The sequence below is a fragment of the Lissotriton helveticus genome, chromosome 7 (genome assembly GCF_964261635.1).
Source record: "Lissotriton helveticus chromosome 7, aLisHel1.1, whole genome shotgun sequence".
NCBI classification, from domain to species: domain Eukaryota; kingdom Metazoa; phylum Chordata; class Amphibia; order Caudata; family Salamandridae; genus Lissotriton; species Lissotriton helveticus.
This window is the reverse complement of record NC_136068.1, coordinates 1,209,747,080-1,209,772,517: the sequence shown is the minus strand read 5'-3', so window position 1 is coordinate 1,209,772,517 and position 25,438 is coordinate 1,209,747,080. Positions and strand designations below refer to the sequence as shown.

The following is a 25,438-nucleotide window of genomic DNA, read 5'->3' as shown; positions in this document are numbered from 1 at the left end:
ATATGCAATTTCAAAGATTTACGGTAAGTATAGTGCATAAAAGCATAAACCTTCACTCGCGGTTCTTTGTTTGTGAGACAGCAGGTAAAAGCCACAGGTTCAGGCTGACTGTGATGGAGTGTGGGCATGATACAGGGACCATGTTAGTCTAGCTAAAAAAGTAACCTTCTACAGTCCATCTTGAAAGGTTTCATTTGCAGTGGAGGAGGCTGCAATGAGCAAGGAGAGCGTCACAGATGGTCATCGAAGTAGCACGAAGAGCAGGTCGTGCATTGTGGATGGTCATCGCTGCATCGCGAAGATCTGGTTGGGCATTGCAGACGGTCGTTGCTGGAGCTTCACATTGACGGTCACCATGGGCTATCAGTGCTGTAGCGCGAAGTGCAGATCTTGTGTTGTTGCTGTAGCACAAAGAGTCTGGTTCACTTGAGCTTTGTGTTGGCGTTCTGCGCAGGCAGAAAGATCTTGGCACAAATTAGCATGTTCGTTGTTGTGAAAAGCCTAAAACTTAAGGATTTCTCCTTTTCGTCTAGGAGGAGCTCAACTGATGCCACACTAAGGGTCCAGGAGCTGGAAGGCACCTGTTTGGGATCAGGAACTCACTTCAGCGTAGTCCAGTGAGGCTCAGGCAGGTCCAGTTGTAGGTCAGCTGGGAAGTTACTGAGAGGCCTCTGGGGCTTCTTGAGTCCCTGTAGCTTGGAACAGGAGCCCAACTAACTAGCTCTTGGAGTCTCTTAGGTAGCCTGGGATAAAAGGAGCAGGTCCAGTTTTCCTTCTCGTGTAGGCCTCAAGCTTCAGGGTAGGGCATAGCCAGGAGAGCAGTCCTTCCTCTCTAATGTCCCTGCATCAAGGGGTGTACTGAAGAGTGGGTCTGAGGGTCCCATTTTGATAACTGGTGCCCACTTTGATGTGAAAGAAACGTCTGGAGTCTTCACCCTACAGAAGTGTCTGGAATTTCAGGCCTCCTTCTCCTGGTCCCAGCCTGCAGGCAAAGTAGGATAGTGTGAAGTTCTTTGTGTGTGAGCTGAGCAATGCCTCCGAATGCAAATGTGACAGGTGAAAAATGCATGCCCTCATTAAGTCAGGAGGTCCCATCCTGCAAACACCAAGACCCTCTCTTTTGTGGCTGTCTGGGGCGACTACACAAAGGCCAACTGCCAACTACACATAGTCATGTGACCCAAGAGACAGGCTACAGGCACCAAGTGATTAGGACAAGAAAATGCCAACTTTCTAAAAGTGGCATTTTCCGAATTGTGACTTAAATTACAATTCTGCAGGCACCAAACATGACATTCCTACCTGCTTCCAAGCAAATGTTCCCTGTTCCCATGAAGCACTGGGCCAGGGACAGACTAATTTGCATACAGCCAGGTTCTGAAACTGGGATGGTGCAATGAGCTAAAAAACGGTGTTGGATCTAGCCCAGATCTCTTGACTGGGTGAGAGTATTCTGCTTAATTCAGAGACTCTGTCCCTCACCACCCCTTGTTGTAAATATCCAAGCAAATGTTATCACTTATTAAATGTAATAAGTTACCCTATGTCAGTGGTCTTCAAACTTTTTTATTACGCGCCCCCCCAGTGTAGAAAAACAATTTGCCGGGCCCCCCCTCAAAATATTTCACAATTATTTTATTTAACTGGCAATGATTAAATATGTCTAGACTTATTTAAACATTGCAGCTAAGTTCTGTCACTGTTTTAGAAATGCAAACAAATACATGATTTCCAAACATACTATTCTGGTGAGGCAGGCCTTACTAATGTGCAAAGGATCCAGAGTGGTTATTCAAAATGGCAGTGTGGGTCTTGGAGAAAATTTGAAGTCCCTTCCCTTTTGACACCTTCTCCCAGCCAGGATTTAAATGACAAAGGATGTGAATGATGGCCCATTACAGACGTGCTTACTGCTGCTCATTTTTTTAGACTGAAAACAAAGCATAATGTTTCTTTTGGCCAGAGCCTGGCGCCCCCCCTGAGATCACTCAAGGCCCCCCTAGGGGGGCCCGCCCCCAAGTTTGAAGACCTCTGCCTTATGTTATCCTTAGGTAGAGGTAGGCCACTTATAGTGAAATACGAATGAAAGATTTTATTTTACTACTAGGACATGTAAAATTTAAACGCACATGTCCAACACTTTAAATACAGTGTACCCTGCCCTATGGGCGGTCTAGGGCCCTGGCCTGGCAAAAGGTTAATGTTTTTACCAGGTCGAAATAGCAGTTTAAAACTGCACCTACAAGCTGCAATGGTAGACCTCAAACATGTTTAAAAGGGCTACTTAACTGGGTGGCACAATCAGAGCTAGAGGCCCACTAGTAGTATTAAATTTACTGACCCTGGGTACGCGTAGTACCACTTTGCTAGAGACTTATAAGTAGATTATGTGTGCCACTCGAGTATAAGCCAATTTTTCCACATTTACATGGGTGAGCACGAGCACTTTAACACTGATTAGGTGTCGCAAAGTGTGCAGAGTGCAAAAGACTACAAAAACTAATTCAGCAAAACCGAAGGAGTGAAAGCAAAAGGTTTGCGGGAGGACCTGCCGAGTGGACCAGATGTTATCTTTGAGATGAAGATCTCCTTTTTGTCTGTAGGTGGCTTACTTTATGAAGTTTGGCTTTCTTCATCCAAGGCCTCCACAGTGGGTTTTTCAAATAATCAACTTTCTCAACTTGAAAACAGGCAGACTGCTCTTTTGTATTGTCTTGCGCCTTTCCTGGCTTTGCCAATGCAAATACTCTGTATTAACTGCAGTAGCCCTATCTAGAGACACAACTGAGACTGCTGCAAAATACAGAAGCAGTCCTTCTGCTAGATAAGGACCCAATTAAACCATACTTTAAAGCATTGCTCTTGGCAGTATTAAACATGAAATGTATTGCAGATTTATACTTCAGGACATTTATAACAGCCAAGACTTCCCTGAATACAAATCTACCTTGTCTTGCCCTGCTCACAAGTTCCACTCTGTAATAATGATGAAACCAATATGGGGTGAGGGGCGAGTTTCTTCCTTGTCCACATAATAGTAGGTTACAGCATACCCATACAAGAGAAGATTCAGTTCAATTAAAAAAGTCTCTTGCAGAGGTGCTTTTTCTCTTGTTGTATAGCTTCTATATATCCTTATATCGTGTTAAGTTAGCATAGGTACATTTCGGATTTAAACGCCATTTTTCCTTTCTTGCAACTTCTGCACACGACCCTTATTTGTTGACTTAGCTTTCAACCTAGTGGTTTGCCGTGGTGTATGTGAGAATAATATGTTATTGCTCTGATATCAGTTTTGTTTAATAAACCATGTCTGCACGGAGAGTGCTGAAGTTTCAGGAGCAACACGATATGGAATTGTTATGAGGTCTGATCTCCACGCCTTCATAGTCATAACACAAGTGCAGCCTTTGCCAACTTGGGCTTGAGGCGGGATTGATATTGCTTTGCACGAGAATTGTTAACACACTTGATGCGGTGCACATGCAGAGAGAGCTGGTGTATGCTGATGTGATTCCTTCATGCTAGGACACTAAGGTATGGGCCCGCCCTAAAACAACCCAAAGAGACCTTCTTAGATAATAATATAATATATGTGTTAGGGAGGGTGAGATATAAGTGTTGTTAACTCTTATTCATTACAGCATGTTAACATGCTGTCACCATTCGCTTTTTATGTCTTAGTAACTATGCTGATAATTTTGCTACTGATAATAAGTGTACTTGTATTATCTAAGATACTGCGCCTGAGAAGACGGCATTAGTAAATAAACATTTCAAATGCACATGTGTCTTCTTTACTCCATGTTCTGGTTTGTAATGATAATATAACGAAAGAGTGTTCATGAGTCCCACGTACCCTGAGGTACTGTAAGTTCATGTTCTGGTTTGTCTAAACATTGGGTGTTTGATATGTCCAATGAGACACTGTAGCTAGCTCGGTAAGGGGTGAGTTGGTTGCTAAGGTAAGTTTTGGGACACCCTAATTTGCCGAGGTTCCACTCCTCTGTGCACAGTTCTGTGTGAGTACAGAAACCCTGCAACATGGCGCCCAACGGTTTCGGTGGTCTTATATCATGACACTCGAGTAGTTTATCGTTCATGCCTTAACCCCTTCACTTCCGTTTCCGGAAAACGGGGTGTTGGTGAAACCTACCTATTTCTTGGAATAGGTCTTTATTCAAGCTTGATTCTTACCTAAACGGTTTCTTTGGATTACTACCCAGTTGTGCTACAAAGTATTCTTTGTTTTTTCTTGTTTCCAGTTCTGTAATGGCGGCAGCGGTGGCTATTGCGCAGCATAGTCGCGTAGCGGTACGCAACCATCTTCAGACGTACCAGGTCCCAGTAGATGGGATGGCTGTGATTTTCGTGGTATGTGCAGATCCGGCGTTTCCTTACGAGTTGTTTTACTCTTGGGTTACGTTTCCGGCTGTGGACGCTAATTCTGGTTTGTTCCACTCCTACACCGCCTCAGATGTCCCAGCTGAATATACGCCGTACAGGGCATTGGAAATACCTATTGATCATTGGCAGCATCGAGTTTGGTTTGATGGCGCCCTCCCCCACTCTATGTCCCCTGCGAGGTTAGGTCCACTCTCAATTCCAGGTACTAATTGGCCTGCGTTGGGTGGCTTTACCCCGCACCCGAATCACGGGGCTTGCACCCTGGCTGAAATTCGCAGGCTGCATGTAGTTTCCATTTCCGTGATTCGTGCTTTAGTGCAATACATCGGTCGACATCTTCCTGGTGGTCCCCAGGGGGGTGCGGCCGCTCCCATGGAACGAGGCGGTATGCGTCTCAATCCAGTGATGGTAAATTCGGTTTTTGGTGCGCGTCCTGTTGACAACGATGACTTCCCATTCTGGCTAGCAGAGAAGTTTGATCAACTGGAGGCGGTTTTTCCGAATTCTACTCCTGCTGATAAACATAGAATGTTAACGATTACTCTACCGAAGGATATTACTCCTGAACTTGCTGACTGTGACAGCTGGGGAAAAACATTTGCGGCAGTTTATACAAGGTGTTTCGGCACCCCGTCTATGACTGCCCTGCCTGAAATCGTTAGACGTGTTCAGAATGATCACGGTCCAGAGGCAGCGGTTGAATTGGGTATGCGCCTGTGTGGTTCTTTTGAGATTGTAAGTGATCTCATTCTCTCCAATGTTAAAGGAGATGCAGTTAACTTTCAGGTGTCGAATGCTTTGGCTGCTCTGCCCGATGCCGACAAACCCCGCCAGTTAGCAAAAATTGTGGTGGCCGCTTATAAAACGATTGGCCGCACAAGTAGGGGTCTGAAATATTTTCCAGTGAAGGAGAAAAAACAACCACAGGGACAATCTGCAGTGACAGATGCCCAGCCCAAGTCCAAGAAACAAAATTGGCCTAAAAAACAGACACAGGGGAAGCAGACAACGCAGACTCAGGGTACTTTTCCTGCAATACAAGCTCCTGCGCCACCCGAAAAAGTTTATGATTTGCGCGACCGCGCGATGATTAAATCGCCTGATCGTTTTCAGGGTTCTGATCAACGCTCTCCTCGTTCCTTTCAGGACACATCGGCCCCGAAGACCGGTGGAGGAGGAGGGGGTGGACGTGGACGTGGTGGCCAACAAGGACGTGGCCAGTCCCGCCAGACGGACGGCGCAGTGAAGCAGGAGGATTCTACGCCTAGGCGTCCGCAGTTTGCGAAAAAGAAAGTCGCAGCCTTAACAGCGCATCGATATGCCACAGATAGTGAGAACGCGGCTTCGGAATCTGACGTGGGCTCTGACCTTGCTGGACAGCGCGGCGGAGATAACCATAGTCAGAGAGGCGCTGCGTCCACTACTGAGGGTGACAGCGACTGATGTCTACGTTGTGATAGAAACAGCGGATACGAGACTTGCTCCCCCTGAAAGACTATATGAAATTGTCCTGTTAATTGAAGGTGACATACAGCGTACCGTTAAAGGTGTATTTTGGGAGAATCTGTCTTCTACATATGATATTTTACTTTCGGAGGCTGACTGGCCCCCACCTTTTGTGCTCGCGGCGCCGCGAGGGGAGGAGGTAATCCTACCCAGTTTCGCGAACACTGTCTCGAAAGAGCATGCGCAGCATTTTGCAGAAGAGTGGGCTCGGGCTCTCGCGCCGGCTCTGTACCGTAACCAATGTGGTTGGGATAAATTGTCGCCTTGCCACGAAATTCCGTTGCGGTCTCAGCCGCAGCCTCAACCTCAATATCCCATTCGGCGTGAAGCAAAATCTTCCGTCGCGGAAATCCTTGAACAATTGGAATATCAGGGAGTTATTGAAACGTGTGTGTCACCGATGAATAATCCCCTTTTTACTGTGAATAAACCTGACGGATCATATCGTTTGGTTTTGGATTACCGGCATTTAAACTCGCATTGCCGTAACTGTGCAGTACAGAATACCCACGGCTCTGCCCTAGTGGATAGTCTCGTGCGTAAGCGTTTCAAGACAACGCTTGACATATCCAATGGTTTTTATGCCCACAGATTGGACAGCTTTAGCTCCCAATGGACCAGTTTTACAAGCGCTGGAGTCCAAAAGCAATTCCGGCGTCTTCCAATGGGCTACAAGAATAGTCCTGGTGTATTTACCGCTCGAATTGTCTCTATTCTGGAGGCACTCGACCCTGATGCTTTTTCGTATGTGGATGACATATATCTCACAGACGACGATATTTGGGAGCATCTGTGTCGAGTAAATTCTCTTGTTTGCAACTTCGCAGACATGGGTTACAAATTCAACTTTGCAAAATCGCACATTGCTGAACACACAGTGTTGTTTTTGGGCTATGAGCTCAACAATGAAGGTAGAGGTTTGGCTCCTCACTTCTTGGAGAAGTGCGCACATTTGCGCGCACCAACAACTCTGAAAAAATTACAATCCTTACTGGGCTTTTTGAATTTCGGCAGAACTTACATTCCGGAATATGCCCAGCGTATCAAGCCTTTGTATGCTTTGATACAACCAACTTTCTCAAAATCTTGCTGGCTGCCTGAGCATTCAGCCATTTTGCAATCCTTGCAGGCTGATCTGCTCGCTTCTAAATATTTACTGACTCGTGATAACCACACCAACCTGGTCATAAGAATAATTCCTGGGACGGTGGGTTTCACTTACCTCACTTTTAATGAAGGTGACACAGTACCTATTGCTTACAAGTCACACTTGTACACCTCGGCTGAGATGCGGTTTCCCACCATAGAAAAGGTTTTAACTGCTGTACAGATGGCTATTCTAAAGGAACGTGCTCTGTCACAGGGGAAACGCATGCTAGTGGTAACACCCTGTCCTCATTTGGAGGCAGTCACGAAAGCGAGTGTACCAAATTCAAAAGCTTTGCACCCTCGGTGGATTCAGTGGGCTGCGTCATTGTCATCCTCGGATGTCATGTTTATTTTTGACGCTTCCTTACGGTCGCAGGAGTACTTGCAGTATGAATTCGTTCATCCTGCTCCTCTGGCGATGCGACCTTTGGAGGACTTCCATTGCATCATTTACACTGATGGGTCGGCGCAGGTTGCGCATGGCTCTAAACATGCCTACGTTTCCGCTTGCGCCATTGTGGTCGGTGCTATGTTGAATGATGAGTTCATTTCCAGGGAGGTACACACGATGCCCCTGGGCGATTGCACCGCACAATTAGCAGAGCTTCGTGCTCTCTTACTAGCTTTGGAGTACGCAGATCCAAGTGTTACTACTCTAATTGTAAGTGATTCTTACTACTGTGTCCAGTCTTACAATGAAAACTTGTTCTTTTGGATTCAAAATGATTTTCATGATTCCAAGGGTAGCACAATAAAACATAAAAAGATCTGGGTTCGAGTGGCAGAGCTTAAGGCTGTGTTGCCACTCGTTTATGTGATTCATACTCTCGGTCATCAGCGCGTGGGAGTTCACGCTGTTGGCAACTCGCTTGCTGATGAAGCAGCGAAATCAGCAGTATCTACATACTTAGTTGCAGCAGTTACTAGGTCGAAAACCAAGATTGATAGCGACATCTTGGCAGCGATTGCTGCCTCTGAGAAGGGAAGTAAACATCCTTCGGGATTCCCTTCGAAGTATAAATACCACTTAAGTCCCGAAAAGGTTCCTTTTGTGACAATACCTGATGTTGGGGAACGGCTGATTCCCAACTCTGATCGCAGAACAGACTTGATTACAGCGGCTCATGAAGGTGTGGCGTCTGCGCATGCGGGCGTCTCAGCCACTGTAACGCAACTACAACAACGTTTCTGGTGGCGGGGACTGTACAAACAGACGCGTGATTATGTCCTTCTTTGTGACATATGCCAGCAGATTAAACCTTCAACTGCTACGCGTCCGCCTCAGACTCAGTTGTACATTTCTAATAAACCACTAGGCTGTGTTTATTTAGATCACTGCGGTCCATTTTCATCTGATACTGCGTATAAATACATCTTAGTAGCAGTTGACTCATGCACACGCTTTGTGTGGTTATGGCCACATCGCGGCGCTGATTCCCGGACTGTCATCAGAGATTTGCGTATCTTTATAGGGATTTTTGCCTGTGGTACCTTCCATTCGGATCAGGGTCCGGCTTTCGCCTCTAAGGCGTATAAGGATGCCATGACTTCGATGGGGGTCCAAGTCAAGTTTTCGTCACCCTACAGACCCGAGGGTAATAGTGTAGTTGAACGAATGAACCGTGATTTAAAGCAATCTTTGACAGCCCGAGTTATAGGCACTGGCAGAAATTGGCTGGCTCACCTCTATGGCGTGCAGCGTGCTCTTAATAATCTCCCTAGAAGGTCTCTGGGTGGGCGGACCCCATACGAAATGCTCTTTGGCATCAAGATGTTCGTCCCTGACCTTGACGGTCTAGACTCGGTGGTTCGCGCCACTTCCTTTGACGCAGATGAACATTGCAATGTTTTACAGGATCTACAAAAGACGAGAGACACTCTTGCAAAGGAACATTTGCCCTCCACATCGGATGATGCGTTGCAGATCCCGGTAGTTGGCTGGCTACCCCAAGTTGGAGAACTGGTTCGAGAGAAGATCGACAACAAGAAAGAGTTTGGTCCCTCCTATCGCGCTCCGGTCCCAGTGCTTGGAGTGAAGGGCACAAGAACAGTCATTTTACCACCACTTCCAGGTCGTAAGGAAAACAGGTTTATTTCTATTGACAATGTCAAGATACACAGAGTGGCCGATTCTTCTTAGCATGACACCGGCTGTTTCCTGTCCTTCCATTGTGAGAAATTCAATTATGCCCACTGCTTCTAATAATGAACCTGAGGTGGCCATCGAATTACCTGCTGTTTCCACTCCATTATTGAATACTTTACCAGGAACTAACCTTGATGAGACAGACTATACATACCCCACTGATTTATCCATGCCTGACCTGCAAGCTCGTTTAGCCACGGAATCCAGGTTTTCATTTGACTCTGCTTCCCTTGCCTCGAAAAAACCCTCTAAAATTGCATTATATGCTAGCCTGTTTAAAAAACATTTTTTGATACCTCCTTGGATATACATTTGGCTGGTCCTTTTTTCAGTTTACCTTTTTATGTCAATTGGTTTTGTGTTTTATTTTTTTCGGATTATGAATGGACACTATGTCGAGGAGAGAACTTGCATTACTCATTTGAATGGAACTTTGGCCCCACTTTCCTCTTCACATTCTACACACAGATTAAAAAGAGACTTGACTTTGGTTAACATCACAGCGTGGCCTGTTCTGGATGGAATCGCGTGGGATGCAGTTCGTTTTCAGATTCATGGTCCAACGGAAGTCGTTAATGTCCCTAATGTACTAAGAGTTAATATGGGGGATGTGGTGAAACAAAACATTCGTTCTGATGATTGGGATGTTAATGCTGTGGAAAGTTTGTTTTCTGATTTGAAATATTATGCTGCTTTTGATGCTGAGGATTTATATTTAGAATCTGCTAATTATGGTGAATTGTTCTGTTACCAACATTATGGCAATCACTTCTTACACAAGACATCTTCCCGAAGGGATGCGGTTAATTTTACTCAGTGGGAACATTGCCCAGCACCAACACAAGGGAGTTCAGAAACGTTTCTTAAAAAGTATACTTATTTCACTGACTTTAATCAGTCCAATCCGGAGTCCTTTTATTTTAAATTTCACAAACAGCCACTGTCCAAGGTTCGACTTACAAATACAAAATTGTTATATTCAATGGCCTTCCTGGATCAATTAGTTACTGGAGGGTATGAGTTATGGAAGGATACCATAGACCTTAAATCAGTTTGGGGCTCAAGGGCCTGGCAGGTACAAGGCACTGAGGCTTTGCACCGTGCATGTCTCATCCCAAATCATATGTGGTTTTTAAATGAAACCATTTCCCAGACCACGTGCTTTGGATTGGCTACATCTAAAAGGTTAAACACCCCGTCTTTCCCGGAGTTGGAGGAATATGAGAATTGGAGTAATTTTACTAAATTGTCCATTAGAGATATACAGGCTCTGCTTCTGAATTCCTCCTTTAACATTTCCAGTATGACTCCCAAGGGTTGGCTGCTTTGGCACCGTAGTGCTGATTCTTGTCAAAAAAGATTTTTAAATATAACTGACGGGTTTAAGACTGTTAGATCTGATCCCCGTTTTGATTTGAGTCATACTGTCACCTCTTACTCTGTTGGCAAGTTGTGTCAAGCTTGGCTGAAACATTCAACTTTACCTGCGGTTAAGTATCACCTTTCCAAACTGAATGCAGACGTGGATTTGAATGATTTCATTAAGGGCCCAGCTAGTGGCAGGTCGAAAAGGTGGTTATATGGTGTTTACAATGAAATTTGGAAACTCTCACAGATTGAGGCTGCTTCACGCCTTAGGGCTATTGATCAGGCAAATCTTGAGAAAGTGCTTGCAGTGGTTGACAATAGCATTAACGTGCTTTCCTCTAGAATTTACACATTAGATAATATTGTGTCGTCTGTTGTTGATATTGTGCATGATGAAGTGTCTGTATTATACCATGGTCAAAATCAATTACGTTCAATCATGCAGTTTGCATGGACACTACAGACTCTAAAAATGGGTAAAGTTCCCTGGGGATACATGAACGTTTCCTCTTTATTTGCACCATTTAATTTGACAGACAAACAACGCTTGCTTTCAATGCGTGATGCTTCCTTTTCTATGCTCCATATTGAAAGATTGGAATCTTTACCTTTTTCTGTGGCAGAGACCACTGCTGCTACGTGGCTTATCCACGGTTTAATAACGCTGCCTTTTGCTTTATATAAGTTTTCAAATTGTATGAAATATGTGCCAATAGGTCGTTTTGAACCCTTAGGTAGCGGTTTTCTTCATGAGGTCTGGTCACTCCCATACACATACAGATGTTTCAAGGATGAACAAGAGGTTTATCTAACAGGGGATGAGTGTACTGAGACGCCAGATCATTCTTTAATGTGCAGACACATACAGTTACACGGTTCATGTAACAAGGACCGACCGAATATGGCTTGCGTTTTACAGGGCACGCCAGTTCCTGCTATCATCCCCACGTTTAAATTGTTAGAGAATGGTAGTTATTTAATGCTCAATAATGAAAACTGTTGTGGTTTAATTAAAGGTATAGCTTTCATAGTAACGGTTAGTGAGCGAGTTATTTGCTGCAGAAATGTTCTTTATCCTCCCACACGTGAACATAGGGAGTCTTCCATTTGGCCACAGATACCGACCTTGGGAGCAGAATTCAGCGGCATGGCTAGAATAAGAGCTCTATTGTCCCAGAAAGAGGTGGCCTTGAGCTCGGCCCGTGAAACTTTCGTGCTTCACATTGCTAACACCCGCACGGAGGTTCAGGCTCTTTTAAACACTGATTTGCCCTTGCATTTCGGAGCCATGGTCCGTTCTATCTTTAACGCATCCTCCACAACGGGCCTAGCACATTTTTTTAAAGTTGTTAGCGGTGGTCTCGTGACTTCCTTTGAGAAGATTTTTGGAGTCATCCCTGCTTTCTTCCATTCTATTTTTTCATCCTTGTTTGGAGGGTTCCCGTTTTTGCTTGCATTAGCGGCTGGCGCATTGGTGGTTTTCTGCCTTTTTAAATATGGATGCCCTTCCTGTGCAAGACCACGCACAGTTACTACTGACGCGGTTTCGCAACCGCATGCTTGATTATTATGGCACACTGCCGTTGGCGACTCTAAGCACGGCGTTTGGATTATCTTTTCGGTTCTCCTATTTCACCTGTGTCCAGCCTGTATTTCACTGCCTGACCTGTGATTTCCTTTGGGCCATTGATTTGTGTCTCTGCGGACCAATATCTTCTGACGTCGATTTTGATCAACTGATGAGTCCTATCATTGCTCACGAGTTGGTTTGTTCTGACGAAAGGATTATGGCCTTGGCGGTGGCACATGGACTAATGGGTCCCTGGGATGTGTTGTCGGCAGCGCAAAATTTCTTGGAACGGAGTTTTCTTGACAACCCACCGAGCTGTCCTCTGATGGTTATAGAGGATGCGGTGCTGGAAGATCACGTATGTTCCTTTCATCTTTTAAATTGGATGGCTGAACTGTTTTCGGATGAGGACAATGACTTCCTCCTGGAGGCTGTTGCAGCTTACTTTTCATATACAGTCTTATCATAGACACTGCCTCAAATTGACATGCTGATTGATAGCATTTCCTTGATTTTATTGACTTTTGGTCAAGACATTTTATTTTTTGCTTGCCTATTGGCTTGAGCCACATTATATTTGTGGGCTATTTTTTGGCATTAATTTTTATAATTGAATTTTTATTCATGCTCGTTTATACATGGATTCTGCTCTCATGTGATGGCACTTCTGTTACCTTATTTAGTCCGTTCTCGGATCATGGGGGGGTGTTGTATAGCTTCTATATATCCTTATATCGTGTTAAGTTAGCATAGGTACATTTCGGATTTAAACGCCATTTTTCCTTTCTTGCAACTTCTGCACACGACCCTTATTTGTTGACTTAGCTTTCAACCTAGTGGTTTGCCGTGGTGTATGTGAGAATAATATGTTATTGCTCTGATATCAGTTTTGTTTAATAAACCATGTCTGCACGGAGAGTGCTGAAGTTTCAGGAGCAACACGATATGGAATTGTTATGAGGTCTGATCTCCACGCCTTCATAGTCATAACACAAGTGCAGCCTTTGCCAACTTGGGCTTGAGGCGGGATTGATATTGCTTTGCACGAGAATTGTTAACACACTTGATGCGGTGCACATGCAGAGAGAGCTGGTGTATGCTGATGTGATTCCTTCATGCTAGGACACTAAGGTATGGGCCCGCCCTAAAACAACCCAAAGAGACCTTCTTAGATAATAATATAATATATGTGTTAGGGAGGGTGAGATATAAGTGTTGTTAACTCTTATTCATTACAGCATGTTAACATGCTGTCACCATTCGCTTTTTATGTCTTAGTAACTATGCTGATAATTTTGCTACTGATAATAAGTGTACTTGTATTATCTAAGATACTGCGCCTGAGAAGACGGCATTAGTAAATAAACATTTCAAATGCACATGTGTCTTCTTTACTCCATGTTCTGGTTTGTAATGATAATATAACGAAAGAGTGTTCATGAGTCCCACGTACCCTGAGGTACTGTAAGTTCATGTTCTGGTTTGTCTAAACATTGGGTGTTTGATATGTCCAATGAGACACTGTAGCTAGCTCGGTAAGGGGTGAGTTGGTTGCTAAGGTAAGTTTTGGGACACCCTAATTTGCCGAGGTTCCACTCCTCTGTGCACAGTTCTGTGTGAGTACAGAAACCCTGCAACACTCTTAAATATTATAGTCAGTCGCATCAATTGTTAAGTGGTGGCTTGCTTACCCATAACTGGTAAGACCTGCTGCTGTATGTGTGTACCCCTACTCCAGATAATCCAAAACGTCAAAGGTTCGTGAGGGCCTAAGACATGCCCCTTACATATTTTGAGCCACAGTTTCCTTGTAATATTTGTTCCTGTATAACCTATTGGTGGTGTGTGCTTGCTCTTGATATTTTATTTCTCTTGCTCTGTTGTCTACTTACTTGTTTACCCTCGACAGTCTTGAACCAGCTGAACTGCTGCTCCCTTTGGCTGCACACTTCCACTCACCTGGCCTGAACGTCCACTGATTTGAAGCATATTGTGCCACCCCATAGAAAGAAGAAGAGGAGGCAAGATGGCGTCGGTGTGAGAGGTCGCTGCAGCGCTTGCTCCTGCCTGATGCTTTTTTGACTTGTCAACCTGCTTTGCTTCGCTTTCTGCTATGCTTCTTATCTTTATCCGTCGAGTTAAGATAAGCATCTCAATAAGACAGTGAACTGGCTCTAGTGAGTGAGTGTTGCGATGTTATGGAACCTCACAGACGGCTATAACCTATAAACTATCCCCTAAAAAAGTCTGGATAGCCTGGGTGCCCGAGCGCTGAGCATTTGCATGGCATGGCAGACTGATCAGCAAGGGTGCAAGTTGTATCCTGATGTCGACTCGGATGGACTCGGATGGACTCGGATGGAAGCTCTCTACAGACGTGGGGGACTTGGAGACACGGTCCTAGAGTCACTGAGTTCCATGCTGTGTTATAGAAATGCAGAGGAGTACCGGGCTCATGCAATATCTCCATTTCCAGGCCGGAGTTTGAATTTGGATTTTTTTTCTATCCGATCCCTCACCAGAGGAGCCTGCGTGTCCGGGTGCCCGGGTGTCACAGCCTTCGTGGAAAATCGCGAAGCTCCGAGGGCTCCGAGGGTGTCCGAGGGTGTTGGCTGCAGTCTCATCGTCTGAAGCTCTCAACCCACTGCTCTCCAGCCACACTTCAAATACCTATGCTTGGTTTATAACTGTGAGTAATTCATGCACCTTGGTACCTAATCCTAAAAAAACTCTGAAAACTCTAAAGCTATCGGTTCTCAGCACTGACAGGGGCAGGGGGAGTCTGCCCGCTTAGCGCGTCTGACTTGTGCCGTAAGAGTACCATTAAGGGGAGGGCCGAGGCTGGTACTGAGAAAGCAAGCGTGAAGCAAGGAACGTAAAAGGCATAAGTTACATTCACTCAATGTTTCGAGACTGTTTACTACTTTTTACCGCTTTTTTTCTCACTTTGTATCTGCACCCGTTCTGGCGCTTACTCGCTCCTCGCACTACTCTTCGCTCTCTCTCCTCGTCTCCTCTCGTCATCTGCGAACCCTGCAGACGCACATAAAAGAGGTAGTAGAGTACGCATCACCAAGGGAACGCCGCAGATGGCTCTGACGTCCGAGACGCAGCACAGGTAACCTAGGAGACCAGTGGAGTCAGGTTAAAGACTGGAATGTCTCTCGCAACAAGAAGCTAAGAAGCTAAGAACTTAAGCGAAGAAGCAGAAAATTAAATCAAACGTTGAATACTGCAAACAATACAAATATCTGATACACATATCTGAGTCAAAGAGCATCAAGAATAATTATATATGGGTCATTTGGCAGTAATTCAAAGAAAAGTTTATATGGACTTCCTTGGCATACACTCGAGAAAAAATACATGTATAATTACCAAGATCTCTGAGAGAAAAAGAGCGGATACTGGGACTTGGTGGTCAGTCATTGCTCCCAAAGGAACCGGCGGAGCTGGAGCCCGGTCCAGAGTTGAATCCGGAGTTAACATTTTTAGTGCAGTATCGGCAGTAATACCAATACCCATAGCGAGCAAAACTAAAACAGAGACCTGGATATTACATAAGGCATTTGCTGCACCCATTCCATCTCGCTCCCCGCCCACCTCCCCTTCTACACGGGTCATAATCACAGGTGGAGCGAACTCAAGAGCTAAAGGCTACAAGGCTCGAACGCTTCAGCCTACCCAACTTCTGCCAGCAAACCAGATCCGACAGATCCGACCTTTAAAACTACTGCTACTCCCAGTGTTAGCAGTCTCTATATCGACATCAAATATGGCTGGCAATAAATCAAAGATAGGAGCCACAAGTCAAAACGACAACGGCAACGGCTCAATAGTTGTCGAAAATGGAGAGGCTGGGGCCTCCGATGGGCCAGGCGAATCGAACACCATCATGGATAAAGGTACTCCGAATGCATTGGGTTCCGTAGGATCACAATATATAGCACACCAAGAGCAAACCCATACTCAGACACAGGTAAAGACTGATACTAAAACAAAAGCCCTGGCTCAGGGAGATCAAGAGAAACTAGAAAGCCGCGAGAGGATAGAGAGCTCGAATGGCAGAGGAAATCTCAAAGATAACTCACAAGGACTTCAGAAAACAAAAGAGACACAGAGACGACCCGAAACCAGGGGCTATAAGGCAATGGAAAGCTGCGATGAAAATAATGAAGGCAATATAAGAGCCAACAAACCAGATGGGAGAGACAGAGCCATTGAGAACGTACAGAAAATCCGCAAAGAAACCGAAAAATCAAAAAAGAAAAGAAAGGAAAAAGAGATAGTAAAAGAGGTAGAAAAAGAATCGGTAAGCAGAGAGAATCTTGATCTCCTGGAAAAAAAAGGCAAAAAGATTACAAACAATAAAGAATTTAAAAGCTGCAGCTAAAATTACTGGTCACTCGATGGATTCCCAACCAAGAATCTCAAATATATTTAGTCCAGCAATCAAAGATAGACTACAGTCTTGCATTCCTAATGAAACAGCATCAACCATGATGGATCAACAAGATGTCCAAAATGACGCCACCGCCGATGCATCCCAAGCAATTCAAGCAGCACCCCCAACAGTACCTTCAACAGTAGACCAAGAGCAGACCGATATAAGGGAAGAAATCAAGTCGGCTCCTAATACGGATTCCATCTCTAATACAACCCCAGCAATGGAAGGGCATGCTCCAGAAGAAATCTCGGATGGTTCTGAGTCCGAGATCTACGAGACTGGAGTATCAATCTCCAGCGAATCAAGCGAAGAAAGTGCTCCGAGTGAGGATCCCAGACTGGAGGAACATCCCATGAAGTCACTTTATTCGCCAGATATTGGAACTAAAAATGTTCTCATACACAACACACCAATAAAAAAACTGGGGAAAAAAAGAAGTAGACATAAGAGACACTCAAAAATAATCAACGATGAAACTACAGATGCTGGGAGCAATCCAGAGTATATCACAGGGAGAACTAAACTCTCACGCAAAAGCCCCCATCGAAAATCAAATTTGGAATCAGAAAGGAACAAAAGTATTACTGACATTCCGGATGAAGAAGAGAAGTTGAGGTACAGGGAGCCCTCACTTAGTGAAGTTCTTAATTCAATTAAAACTTTCCAGCAAGATGTGAAAAAAGATAGCGAAAGGAATCATGCCGCTATCCAAAAACTTGAAGGTGCTATCAATAAAGTAGGTAGTACATGTTTGGAGATCTCTGACAGAATGTGCTCTGTAGAAGTCAGGGCGGAAAATCTGGAATCAGATGTCAGTAAGCTACAAATGCAGGCAAAGGACCAAGAAGGAATATTTAAGGACTTAATGGCAAAGGTCGAAGACCAAGAGAATCGAGCAAGAAGAAATAATCTTCGATTTCTTGGGATCCCCGAGGGCTCAGAGGGAAGTGACCCAAGAGGCTTCATGTCCAACCTCTTAAAATCATCCTTTCCGGAACTTAATTCTTGGGAAATGGACAGAGAAGTTTGTCGAGCACATCGTTTTCCTCTGTCACTATCAAAACGCTCGGATAAATCATTACAATACCCCAGAGCATTTCTAGTTAATTTTGGAAATTTTCTAGTACGTGACACTATATATGACCTGGCTAGACCCACAGCTAAAAGAGAATACAGTGGGTTCAAGTTTTTTGCAAGACCTGATTTCGCGCATGCAACTGTAAACCGACGATGGCGAATGAGACAACTTTTCGCACCCTTTGAAAAGCTGGGAGCGACGGTCTTTCTGCAAAATCCGGCACGATTAAAAGTAATCTACAAAGGCTCAACGAGGAGCTTTAGAAGCGAAATTCAGGCAGAGGCTTACCTTAAGGAGGTTGCAGAGAAAGCGAAACAAAATAATGGCAAATAAACGAAAGTTGAAAATTAGTATGGACTGGATATGATACGAACACTTACAAACTGCCTAATGAATTGATATGAATGTTATATTGATCAAATATGATAAGAATATTTGGCAAAGAATACTAAAATATAAAGAATATGATAGTGCTGACAAACTATTGTTATTCGTTATATGGTTGACATTTTCTAGGATGGAAAAAATAACAGGCTAGGGGCAAGCTTAGGTGTACGGACCACACTGCCATCAACAACTGGGTGAGCCAAAACCCAGGTTGCCTCGAAGGGTGGAAGGGGGGGGGGGGGTTTAGGGGATGGGGCCGAGAGGGAGGGAGGGGGGAGAAAGCTCAGAAATATGGTGATTACAGTTCCAGATGCATTTTGAGAATTATAAATTGTGATACTAATGTTAATAATGCTAAGGAGTTGGTTGATTTGCATCTGTTTTTTTTTTATTTTTATAACAGATATGGATCAAAATTTAATAATACAATAATATGGCTAGGATAAAAATGTGTTCCTGGAATGTGGCGGGGCTCAACGATAGGAGAAAAAGGGAACAAATGTGGGGGCTAATACGGACAAACGCGTTCGATATATGTCTCCAGGAGACCCACATCTCATGGGCAGATCGGGAAGTACTGAAGGTCCCGGGGTTTTATTTACTGGTTTGTACTAGTCAAACTACGAGGACAAGGGGGATCGCCATACTAGCAAGATCTTTTTTGGGGGAGGCTACGCGTAAATTAGCTGATCCTCTAGGCAGGTGGGTGATCGTGGAGCTTAAGAGCGGAATCACAATATGTTCCATTTACGCCCCTAATCAAGATGATCCCTCAATCTTTAATGACCTGGAGATAGAACTAGCTTCCTGGCCTCAGGTACTGATTTTCTGTGGGGACTTTAATATCTCTCTACCCAGAGCTAGTGCATTACATAAACAAGTGCGATTTAAATATGTTGGTCGCAAGCCAAAGGTTTGTAGTGCTGTCTCCCAATTAAAAGAAAGTTTAGGTCTGGTCGATTTATGGGACATAAAGCAGGGTCACGACCCAGGGTATACATATTTCTCGCACCCTCACAATAAATATGTTTGCATCGACTATATTTTAATGTCAAATAATCGGGCAAGTCCGGCACAAATCAGTAAACTACCAAAAACTATTTCGGATCATAATCCCCTATCTCTCACTCTCTATTTAAGCAACATGTCCAGATCTCGCTCAAGTTGGTCCTTTGACAAAAAACTGCTTGTAAACAATGAATATGTGGAATATATGAAAAATTGGTCGAAGGAATTTTTCGACCGCAATCGATATAGCACATCTAGAAATATGGTCTGGGACTGTTTTAAGGATGCAATTCGTGGGGAGACAATCAGCTATGTGGCCAGACAGAGGAAAGAGGTGGCAAGGCTTAATGAATTACAACTACAAAAACTAGCTGAATTAGAAGAGAAGCACACTAGGCTAATAACACAAAAAAGGGACGGTGGCTCAGTTCTCAGAGATATGGCGATACTAAAAGCAGAGATAAATTGTAATCTTACCCAAAGGTCGGCTGAATTATACCAATCCCACCGAAATAAGATCTATGAAATGGGAGATAGGGTGGGTAAGCAATTGGCACTCCGAACTCGCCAAAGTCAATCTTTTAACTCGATTACGCGCATCGAGTTAGAAGGCCAAGAATTTACAACACCCGAAACTATCTTAGAAGTTTTTCAAAATTATTATGGGAAATTATATAAAAACGAGGATTCTGTAAATCAAAATGTAATCAAAGAAACACTATCCAAATGGGCAATCGAGCACGAAGATACAGTAGGAATGGATAATGCTACTAGGCTTGATCTAGAAAGAGAAATAATGTAAATGTAAATGTTGGATACTTGTAAAGCGCACTGTTACTCTACCCGAGTGTCCTGGCGCTGTAGACCGCTGGGGAACCCGTCCTGGTTTTCCCTGTGAGATGGTCCCTTTCTGGGTATCTCCAGGGTGAAACCAGGCATCCCCTGCGTCTGTGGGGGGCCGTTGTAGAGATGAGGCAAGCTTAATGCCCAGAGTTACCGAGTGCGTTCCCTGGTTAGAGTAGGCACTGAAGCGAGAATTATCGAGTCTGTTGACCCTGGTCCAAGACCCTGCCGCCTCGGGAATTGAACCCTGGTCCCGGGCCGTTCTCTGCTTACAGGTCTGCCGCCTCTAACCAGTGAGCCACACCACTCCACTGAAGCAAGCAAGCAAGCTCCTCCCCGATGCACTTTTTTCACTTTTGTATTTTAACTTTCACGTCCCTAGGTCAGGGTGATCCTTAGAGTGCTCATACCGCCGGGGTTTATCACACTATTTTGGTCCTGAAGAATGCCTGGTAAACTCACACCGTTTGTAGGCAGAAACATGTTGACTGATATTTCAATCATTTGGAAATAACCAATCAATTAATTTTGGACCAGTTTCCAAAACTTAATTTTTTATTCATGTCCTAGTGATCAAACAATAAAATTAATCATTTTTTGATACACCTAAGACATTTTTATTATAATTCCCTCACCACCTCTAAAATAATTTCACTGCACGCGTGAACTCACAAATAACCTGCTCCGCAATAGACCTGGCGTCGTAGCACACTGGAGAGGCATTAGGCCTCTTCAATGGGGCCCGATGATGAAGCATGTCACCAACCAGGTTGGTGAGTGAGGGCTTTCCTAACTGACCCAAGTGAGGCCGGTTTCTATTTTTTGCTCCTATCGTGGTTCTTTGTGTACTATGGGGCACTCTTCTTTTGTTTAAAAAAATAAGGCGAAGCCACCACAACGTCTCGAAAAGTGAAGTTGTGATGGTGATAGGGGCTTGTAAATATGCCACTGAGTATTAATGTTAAACATAGCATTCAGTGATAAGATTTGATCAGAAAATGGCATCCAGTTATAAAAAGTGTGAACATACACAATGCTTTTTTAACTCCCCCTCTCAAACCTATTTATTTGTAAAGTTTTATATAGGTTTTTACGTTTTAGTGCACCCTTTCCTGTGAGCATGTTTGTCTTTCCTATGACAGGAACTAGTGTGTGCCCCAGGCCTAGAGATGGGCCATTGTATTGCACTGGCTGGTCCCTTAAGAAACATCAAGAAACATCAAACCATGTAATTGATGTGGGAAGCAGAAAGGGGCTGGTATTTAGAAGTGAAGCATGCCTTAGAGGAGATCCCTTCCGCATTGTAATGTAAACCACAGTAAACCACAGACCCAAACAGAAGTGGAAACTGCTCTTGCAGAGTTAGCTTCGGGAAAAGCAGCAGGGCCCGATAAAATACCACTCGAGTTTTATAAAATTCTGGGTAATATCGTAACGCCTCTACTTCTTGATTTATTTGTTGGAATTCAAGCAAGTGGCATTCCTCCTAGGTCTTGACAGGAAACTAATATTGTAATCTTCCAAAAGAAAGATAAGCCCCCTCAGCTGCCCTCATCGTATCGACCTATCTCTTTAATAAATTCTGACTCAAAACTTTATTCTAAGATCTTGGCTAATCGGCTCAGGGGGATCATCGAACATCTGGTCTCCCCCTGGCAACATGGCTTCATTCCGGGCAAGGGTACTACGGACCATACCTGACGCGCTATTGCACTGTTTGATGCCGCAAATGCTATGGGTGGCCGGGTGTCCATGGTCCTCCTGGATGCCGAGAAGGCCTTTGACAGGGTCTCATGGGCATTCATGTGGGCAATACTAGAACAAAATAATGCTGGACCCTGCTTAATGAAATCGATTAAGGCAATGTATTTCTCACCGAAAGCTAAGGTATTGGTAATGGGCCAGGAATCTGGATTTTTTGACATATCTCGGGGGACTAGGCAGGGATGCCCTTGCTCTCCGATCCTTTTTGCCCTCTACATAAATCCTCTAATTTTAAAACTACTAAAGGCCGAGGCAATTAAACCAGTTACATTGGGCCCTTACCATACAAAAATACTAGCATACGCCGATGATGTGGCCGTAATAACACCACAGCCCACTGAGGCTATATTAGCAATAGAATAAATTACCCAAGCCTTCGGCCAAATATCAGGATATTCTCTAAACAGGGACAAAACGATGGTCATCTGCACAAATAATGTCTACTTCATTGATCCCAGAAGGGTAGAATCCGCTGTGTATCTGGGAGTTCGAATATCTGCCAAAATAGACGAGATTATGAAAATTAACTATGAACCACTGCTCTATAAAGTAAAGAAAGATCTCAAAAGGATTGACGGACTACATCTCTCAATCATAGGAAGAGGCAATTTCCTCAAAATGAATATTTTACCCCGGGTCCTATAACTGTTTCGAGAGATTCCTCTTCTAGTGGATGATAACATTTTAAAGGGATTGGAATCCCAAATGAGTAAATTTGTGTGGGGATATGGGTAGGTAAGGAGATCTATCCGGAAGCTTTCACTACCCATCACTAGAGGAGGACTGGCATTACCGGATCTGAGACTTTATTCATTGTCTGCTCTTCTACAACAGATGATGTTGCTATTTCATGTAAAACCTCTGGAAAATGAGGTGGGGGTTAATCACATACCTTCAATCTATGAGTTGTCCATCGGTGATAGGGCTAATGGTCTTTTACTGAAACAGGTTGAACCCTCATATTATAAGAAAGTTAAGTTTAAGGTTATATCAAACGCATGGGTAACGTGGAGAAAAATTATGAGATATATGAAAATCCCTAAATACAATAGATATATCTCACTATGGCACTCCTCAATATTACCACCACAAATATATGATGTTATTTCTAGACGCTGGGAAACATTAGGAGTATTAACAATAGGAGATTTTCTGACTCCCACTTATGGTCATAGATTTCAACAACTTCAATCCAAATTTGCTATCCCAAACAACAGTGTATTCAAATTTATACAAATCAACACAATCTTAAATTCAAAAGCTGCTAATATTTTTCAGGATAATATCCCTTTAATTGATTGTCTGTCTAGACCCATCACTAGGATAGGTATTATCTATGATATCTTAATTGAAAATCAACAAGATGATTTAGAATCTACCGAAGTGGGTTGGTCGAGGAAACTAAATAATCCCAACGTAGATATCGACATGTCGCTGATACTATCGACACAGCTTTTTATGTCTTCTAACTTGAAAGCCCAATTATATAAAACCATTTATGATTTGTATTTTACTCCTGCCAAACTCTACTCTTGGGGGATAAGGCCCACTTCAGAGTGTCCAAGGTGTGGTAAAGCAGCAGCAAATCTATTACACATGCTCTATGAATGTGATAAACTACTAGCACTTAGAACAATGATTGCAGGGTTCTGGCAAGAAGTGTTCGGACATCCAGTAGCTGAATCTCCCACCCTTTATATTTTGGGCTATGATAACACTCTGAGCCATACTAAGGCGGAAGAAGTATCACTTTTCCTGGGTACAGCAATATATAGAATAACATTAACAGCCCGCTGGAAGGATGCTGATCCCCCTAACTTTCAGATTTGGCTGTCCCGGCTGTTAGGTATGTACAATCAAGAAAAGGCGATTTTTGCCTGTAAAGGGACAAAGTCTAGAGCACGTGGTATTGAGATCTGGAAACCAATTGAAAATTGGAGAAATGACAATAGAGAATGTGGATAAATGAGTGTTATCAGGACCAAACTGTCATAGTTTTCTGTCTTTTAATGTTATATCCATAGTATTTTTTGCGTCTTTATACTGTTTATGATATTTACTGAATTCCTTTTTTTAAACATTGTTCTACTCTCTGTCTGTATCTGCAACTGTAAATTACCAAATAAAAAAAAGAAAAGAAATTGTTTTGTAGAAGCAAATAATATTTAATCTTTCTGTGCATGTTTTGTCTTGCCTTTCCTTGATAAAACAACCCTTCTTCTTCTTCCATCATGACTACCCACTCGCTTGCCAGCTTAAAAGGCTTTTTTTGGTGCATCCATTTTTAAGTAACCTTTCTTTCAACAGGTTCCCTCTGATCAGGCCGACATGGCATTGAAAATGCTTAGGATGGTGACCAATCAAGAAAAGTGATGAGAAAATCGAAGCTGCCATAATCGCCACGTTGAATCCGCACATGACAGTGGAGTACCAGCTGGAATGATCTCCATGTTACAGAATAGTATTGGCAGGTAGCCAGCTGGAATGGCTTCTGTGTTTAACATACCTTGCTCTGAATAGACAAGCTTGAGGCTCTGACCACTCACGGTTTTCATATTTGCGTCCCGTGTATCCTGGTGTTTGTAGTCTTGCTTTTATCCACAGGGAGGCAGTTTTGCACATCCATGAATACATTAGAATCAGAGACTGGAAACCATGATTTAAGTACAATATTACACATAGTAGTTGTACACCTGAGTTTCAAACACAGCAGCTCTAATATCTTGTGTTAATCATGTGGGCTTCAGAAGGGACCATAATTGTTTTTTGTGCAACGAGAAGGGACAATCATGTTTTACTTTGTACAAACGGGGATATTATATTTCAATGGTGGCAATGTTGGGTGTGGTTATTATGGATGTTGAAACTGCTATATCAGGATCTCTGTTCAGGAGGCTGTATTTGTGTTGATGCATGGGTTCGTCTTATTGACTATTTGCACTGTTATATGTAGCTAAACAATTTTTTACTAAAAACAAATCGATTTTTCGTTCCAGTTCTGTATTACACAAAAAAAGTTTGTATCGTTGTTTTTTTTAGATGATGTACATGCTATCGAATAAGACTGGTTTGAACAGATATCCACACAATAAAACGTACTTAACCATATTCACTTTCTTTATCGTTTTATTTACTAGCCTTATTTTGTGGAAAGCCTTTGTATTTCAACTTCGCATAACTTCTGGTTAGTTGAGCACTTCTTCAATACTGCAATAACGCAATTCCACGTGGCAAGTGCAGAGGATTGGCGATTGGCAGTGTCATGCATTTAAAAGAATGGAGTCTAGAGACCCACAGTGTAATGTGATAATGTTCTACGGCTGTCTTGTTCGAATTTGGTTGACCTGATGTCTCTCCTTTTATTGTTTACCAATTGCTTTAGTGTGATAGCCACATAATAGTGCAAATGGGAGAGGAACACAGCAGGAACATTCTTTTTTCTTTTTAAAAAAACAACAAATGTATGAACTAGAACATAAACAGTGTTATATAGTATGTGGCATAAATGTATGTATTGTTAAAAATATGCCTATAGGACAGATTAAGTAGTATATGGTATAATTTGAATATTCGATCTCAAAAACTGAACGTGCCAGATTCCAAGTTCTTTGTTGTATGAAGTCAATTGAAAGGAAAACAAACTTTCGATATGTTTATTAAATGTACCCCTTCTTGCCCGAACAAATGCAGCTCTTCAGAAAGACAGGATGGTAAACGGTCTGTTGCCATGATCGCAGATATGGTTAGATTGCAACCTAGGAAAGA

General features: G+C 43.4%; 1 protein-coding gene across 1 annotated transcript in view; it reads left to right on the top strand.

Annotated features, from left to right (window-relative positions):
- SCPEP1 (serine carboxypeptidase 1) overlaps positions 1-24,781 on the top strand; it is a 243,017-nt gene extending 218,236 nt beyond the window's left edge. Inside the window, exon 13 of the mRNA XM_078654401.1 lies at positions 23,981-24,781. Coding sequence (XP_078510527.1) covers positions 23,981-24,046 — 66 coding nt within the window. The 3' untranslated portion in view covers positions 24,047-24,781. The remainder of the gene's footprint in view (positions 1-23,980) is intronic.
- The last annotated feature ends 657 nt before the right edge of the window (positions 24,782-25,438 follow it).